A 6,345-nucleotide genomic window follows, 5' to 3' on the forward strand; every position below is an offset into this window, starting at 1 on the left:
TGAGCTATGTCCCTTGGAGGTGGCTGGAGGGGATTGCCGATACAGGTCTATGGCATGTGGGATTCTATATAGCAGAAAGAGACTGGCCCAGTGCCTGACCTAGTTCTGCACATAATCTCTCTCTCAGTGATGTGGGGGTCTGACTGGAGCTTAAGCTCTCCCCTGCCAGCAAGTGCTGCTTGTAGTTAATCACATACATGCAGTCCAAAATACCATAGCAAAAGTACCACAATGATAGACAAACAGAAACCTGACCCATTAGTATTAAAATGCAACAAGGTCAGAGTTAATTTAGAGGCAACATAATTGCTTTAAAAGAATTTCTCCTCTACCAAACTCCACTACATTCCCTTTTCAGTTGGCTCTAGAACCTCATGGGAGCTCATGGTTTTTCAGAGAAAGAGAAATGTAATGGAGGAGGGACTAGCCACAGCAAGCCAGCAAGGAAGGTGAGAGGAGTAAAGTGAGTGAGGAAGTGAAAGAGTAGGCTGGGCATAGAAGGCAGAACCAGACATCAAAGCCAGTAGAGGTAAAGCATTACAAGTCTGCTAAAGACAAAAGTAACCAGCTGCATTGATAGCAACAAGTCCCTTCCATGGAGAGAGACTAAAGACACCCGAGTACTAAAACTGCCTTGGGGCAGGGAGTTGAAAATGTGACTCGGGAAGGCAGCTGGAAGCTGCTTTTCAGTCTAGCTCTAGCTGGCCCAGTCTCACAACCCCTCATCCCAGCTAACCCAAAGTTCACTATCCATCATCACCTGCCATTCTTGCCCTATGAACGAGCAGAGTGAACAAACATATGCCTCATGCGGCTATGACCCTGTTGCATGGATGTTCTGCACTTTTCCCAAACCTGCCTCTGGCTTTGGGACCATGAACTCTACAGGACAGTAGTAGTATGTTTCTAGGTGCTTATGCAGTGCCCACCACAAGGACTCCTGCCCCAGCTGCAGCCAGGGCCATCCCTAGCGGGGTAAGAATTGGGGCAAGCGCCCCAGGCCCCACATTTTGGGGGGGCCCCCACAGAGCCAGGCAGAGAGGCTGCGGCTGCAGTTAGGCCATCCATGCAACCGGCAGGTTGGACGGCTCTTTGCCTGTTCCAGCCAGAAGTTCTGGCCACCATCCATCCCACCATGTATGGTGTGCCAGGGCTTTCACTCTTCTGTGTAAGTGTGCCGTGGGACGGGGAGAGGGGCCCTGTGCAGCCTGCTTTGCCTTGGGCCCCATGCCCTGCTGGGATCATCTCTGGCTGCAGCCTTTGGACACTGCTTACACACACTGCAGTGAAAACCATCTGTCCTCATAGGGGCAGAAGGGAGGGGACAGCCATCATTTCCAGCAAGCCCCCAGGTAGAGAGGGTTCCATCTTACCCGGCTTTGGGGAACTTGGATTTTTTTGACTTTTTTTCCTTGTCATAAGAATCATCTTTTTTCTTCTTCTTCATTTTTTCACCACCTTCTTTCAACTTCCGCTTCTAGGATTAAAGACAAGACAGAGTTAGGGGCTCTAGGACCCACTCTACAGCAAGGACCTTCTGTGTCTCAAAGGCACATCTAAGGGCCATCTAAGGCCATCAAAAGTAGTCTGCAACTATCTTGTACCCAGAGGTGCAGGATACTAACCCACCCTGCACAATGGCTAGGGCAGCTCTAGGACAACTGTCTACCACTTAGGGATGGGATGGCATTCCAGGATCCCAGAGGCAAATAAATGGTGACTGAATTTCCCTGCCAGCCTTGAAGCAAATATATTCTATATGGACTGAATAGGTGTCAGGCCTTCAAAAAGCCAGTACCATAATACAAGCTTCCACAGACAACATCATCCCTCTCTACCACATCTCACCCTAGGCTGGAAGGCTCATCCCTTACACAGGAGGACAAGCTATTCTTAGTCAGTTCTTGGCTTCTCCACTAACATTAACTAACTTTTTAGGATGACAACTTAGATGCTGTCACTTCATCTACAGGAGGTAAAAAGACACTACCCATGAATTGAAACAGCAGGACCAATGTCTTCCTACCCAATGAGCACAAGGATGGTATTGAACCCATGACCTAGAGTTCAAAACTAAAGCCGTGACCAAGGGGCACATCATTGCCAACTTCCTCCCCACAACAGCAGGCAGGAAGTCAAAACCCCTCCTATTCCAGAGCTGCTTTCTGGCAGCAAATTCCAACCATTATCCCTCAATTTTTACAGAGGGACATGCTCCTGAATCTGCACTAACCTTGGGAGATTTCTTCTTCTTCTCTTTGATGAAGTCATCCTCTGATTCCGATGCTTGGCGGAACTGCAGCGTTCCTGAGTTAATGTAAAATCCTCCATATTTTGTAGTCAGAGAAGCTGGAACAAGTTCATCATACTGGAAAAGAATGCAAAAGTACTTGATTGGTGGTGTCAGGTTCATCACGCTATGCCTACATGAGACCAGATTTTGGAATGGAAGTAGCATTGCAAGCTCACTAATAGGGCTGTTTGTGGTAACTAGGCATTTTCCACTATGCAGGTACCCCTGGAGTCATCATTACACTTCCCTGGCACACTCCTTCCCTGGACTGTATTAACATGCTCCCCTGCCACCACCTGCTTCCCACGAGGCAGCTCAACTTACAATCCCTCTCCTCTGAATTACTCACCGCTTCAGAATTATCAATGAAGGAATCAGATTCGTCATACCCATACCCCATATCGATCAAGTCCTGAATACGGTCCTTCCTGCGTTTCTTGCCCCCCTGAAATGATAGAGATCAATGACATTCCACTATTCTCACAAGCTACTACAGGGACTGTTGCTCACACAGAAAGCAAGCACTTCTTTCCTACGCAGATCAAGGGAGTGCTCCCTCTTAGCCTTTTCCCTGCAAGGAAAGGGCTGGGATGGGTGAAAGCAAGGGAGGCATTGTGGTCTGTTCACATGTATATAGGCACAGCCTTGCTTCAGCAGGTAGAGGTACAAGAAACAGAATCAAATTCACTTGTTTCCATTTCCAGCACTGAACCAGTGATACAAAACAATCTACCAAGACCTTAATACCAGGACTTGAAAAAAGCAGCACACACCCACCACTTACAAGCCCATCCTAAAGTCCATCATCTCCCCCACCCAAAGCCACACCACTGCAGTTATTTAAAAAACTCAGATGATTCTTCACAAGGGATTAGCAACAGAAAGACTAGGAAAACTGGGGATGGCAGCTGACAAAGTTTGTAGCAGCACAGGCAACTCCCCTAGGTACTTCCCACATGTTCTGGGAATGTCTGAGCCCTTGCTTATTATTGTCATGTCCTCTGGTGCCTTTTTAGAATCTGAGGCATGTCAGCTAAGCATAGGAAGGAACCTCAAAATGGGACTTGTCCACGAGAAGTTTCAGGGACCACCTGAGGTGAAGACCAAGTCAAGAGGATGAAAGTATTTTAAAACAGCACATTACAATTGCTATAAGGGAGACGGAGACATCAGCACATTTTCCCCACACTGGAGTTTTCTGCCTGCCACCAGACAGGTGTCTCCCACTTTACTTCTTGCTTACCTCTCCCTAGTCTTCATTTTTTATTCTCAACCCTGCAACTAATAGACAAAGCACCTACATCCCAAGTGACTCTTAAAAGCTTTCCTAAACAGCAAAAGAACAAAACTGACTGAATTCATGTCAACTTCACTGCTATCCTGGAAAAGCAGCAGCGACTGGCAAAACAGGTCATTTTCCTCATTCAGCTGCTGTTTGCCAAATTCCTGAATGTCACCACCACCACCACAGCTGCACAAATACACATTTAAAAGACAATATGCTATTGATTCATATGAGGAATTTTAAAGGAAGTATAAGCTTCCAAGCCTTACGAAAAAAGGAAAGTTTAGATTGCTTTCATTGAGGACACTTTCCATTAGCAAGGGAAAAATGATGCTTCCTTCAGGAAGATAAGTTTAAGCTTTTCATGTTTTTATTACTGAGAGAAATAAGGCTATTTTCCAGAAGAAATGAAGGCTCTCACCAACATAGGGACGTAAGTGGCAATGGCCTTCATTCCTACAGTATGATTGTTAGATAGAAAAGAGAATTAAGCAGAGATAACACTGACAGAATTACTGTAGGAAAAAGAAGAAAAAAACCCCCCCTTACATATTTCTCTTCAAACTTCCGGGCAAGAGCCTCCACTTTGTGTCTTTCTCTTTCCTCATCATTGAAGGGATCCGTGTGGTCTTTCCTCTGTGGATGTGAACACAGGTGAACATGTCAGAACACATGGCCAATATTCAATAAGATAGACAAATATTTTATGCAGGTATGTTACTACTTCCCTCTGTGCATTAAAAGCACAAGAGGTCTCATGCTACAAGGAATGGGACAGCTTTGTAAGCTTCAACATAGGCAAAGCTTGAAGACTGAATCAGATAATAGCTAAAAAAGCAAGCTAAGTACCAGGTAAGTTCTGAGAAGGTGCAATTAGCTTTCAACCATTCCTCCATGAAACCTGATGAGAAGGGCAGAGGATGCTGGAATTCATGAATAAATGCTTTGTCAAAGTGTGTGCTCGGCCTTTTTTTTTGGTTTGTTTTAACAGCTGGCCAGCAGGTGACAAGTAAATCCAACCTCATCCCCCTGCCCCTTATCTTCTGGCAGCTAATCAGCAGCTTGTTTTTGCACTCTTTGCCACCCTGTTGCACCCTTGACACTCCTGTCTGATAATCTCACACACACACACACACACACACACACTTGCTCCCCTTTCACTTTAGCATTACTTGCAATTTCATTCACAGCAAAAGAGAGGCTGCCTCTCAACTCTCAAAAATAGCAGCTCAAAATTGACTATGAACAGAAGCCTTGAAAATGAACCAGAATTCTGTTCATAAAGGTGGCTGTGGCGTTGTCTGGGGAGATGAAGCACAGCACTGGGGCTGTCCACCTGCAAACTCAAAGTCATATTTTTTCCAGGTCCTCTTAAGAATATTATCCTCTCGTTTCTTAACACCGTGCAGGCAGTTGCACAGAGTTTAGTTTCTACAGAAATTGAGACGCAAGATCAACCTCCCTCACCAACTTACAAGGAAAGTTACCAACTTACAAACAGGCAAGTGTCAGCATCGAGTGCCAACTGAAAACACTTTACACACCAAACAAAAACACATAATGAGGACTCAGGCAGAAATACCTCCATGCAGTACAGAGATGTCTCTGCCAGTTACACAAAGAAATAAGGACCTCGTGTAGTATCAGCAAGAATCAGATCTGCTGGCAAGGTTCTTTCAAGATTAGTCACGTATTTTAACACTTCAGGTACCAAAGAACACTTCAATCAGCCTGTTTCAGGTCAAATCAACAACATGGTATCACTTCTCCACTTTCCAGACAACACTCTGACCGTTTCATGGGGAATTCTACCAAGGGTCAAAACTAAGCAAGAGCTGTCACTTGGCAAGAGCACAGATCTGGCAGCCAGGAGTCCTGTACTTGGCTCCCAGTTCTGCCACCAGCTTGACATGGGGTCTCTGGCTGATCACTTCTCCTCTCCGTGCCTTTGTTTCCCCACTTTTAAAAGTGGAGATCAAGCGTATCCTGGGCTCAAGGGTATTCTAAGAGTTAACATTACAAAGCTCTTTGAGATCCATAGATGAAAAGTACGCAGTATGTTTTTAGCCAACAAAAAACGCTCACCTTGTCTCCAGAAGAAACACCCTTCAGTTTCCCTCGAGTGTTCTTCAGAAGCTCAGGGTAGAAAAACTCTGGGCAACGCTTGTGATCCGGCTCAAAAAGGGTAAGCGTGATGCGAACTGCCGCTGCAGCCGGTTCAGAGTCCTGGGGCAGCTCCACTCCCGACACATCCTCCCTGCGAGGCTTCTTCAAGAAGCTGGTGCTCAGCGGACCTGGGAGAGAAGTGAACTGAACCCGGTGGGGCTCCGTCATGGCTACAAGCAAGTCTGGGCAGCTCTCACGGCATGGCTTCCATTAGTTCAGAGAAGTCCTGGGCAAGAGGCCTTCAGCGGGAGGGACACACAGGGAGATGGTTAAGGATACAGGAGCCGACTGGACCCGGGTGAGCCGCGCAGCTGACAGGTGTCCAGGGGAAGGACGAGGCTGGGCTGAGCTCGGAGCACAAGCACGGGGGCGCTGCAGGCCCCTACATCGCAGCGCCCGCCGGCCCCACAAACGCGTAACCGCTGGCGACGGGAGCCGCAGGTCGCTAGGTCCTCTGGGCGTCAAGCCGCTCCTTCACAGCGGCCGCGCCGGGCGGCTGCCCCCGGCCTCGGAGCCCTGCCCCAGGCGGCGGCGGCGACGCGGGGGGACCCGGCCCGGACACATGCCTGCTGCTGCCGCCGCCCTCAGGCCGGGTCCGCGC

The 6,345-nt window shown here is 47.7% G+C and overlaps 1 protein-coding gene across 1 annotated transcript in view; it reads right to left on the bottom strand.

Moving 5' to 3' along the window:
* UBN1 (ubinuclein 1) overlaps positions 1-6,273 on the bottom strand; it is a 31,232-nt gene extending 24,959 nt beyond the window's left edge. Inside the window, exons 1-5 of the mRNA XM_019539827.1 lie at positions 5,664-6,273; positions 4,128-4,214; positions 2,643-2,738; positions 2,234-2,368; positions 1,374-1,477 (exon numbers count right to left, since the gene is read on the bottom strand). Of these exons, the coding sequence (XP_019395372.1) occupies positions 1,374-1,477; positions 2,234-2,368; positions 2,643-2,738; positions 4,128-4,214; positions 5,664-5,912 (671 nt within the window). The 5' untranslated portion in view covers positions 5,913-6,273. The remainder of the gene's footprint in view (positions 1-1,373; positions 1,478-2,233; positions 2,369-2,642; positions 2,739-4,127; positions 4,215-5,663) is intronic.
* Positions 6,274-6,345: the final 72 nt, after the last annotated feature.

This window comes from Crocodylus porosus, unplaced genomic scaffold (assembly GCF_001723895.1).
Source record: "Crocodylus porosus isolate Cpor-Errol unplaced genomic scaffold, CroPor_comp1, whole genome shotgun sequence".
In the NCBI taxonomy this organism is placed as follows: Eukaryota; Metazoa; Chordata; order Crocodylia; family Crocodylidae; genus Crocodylus; species Crocodylus porosus.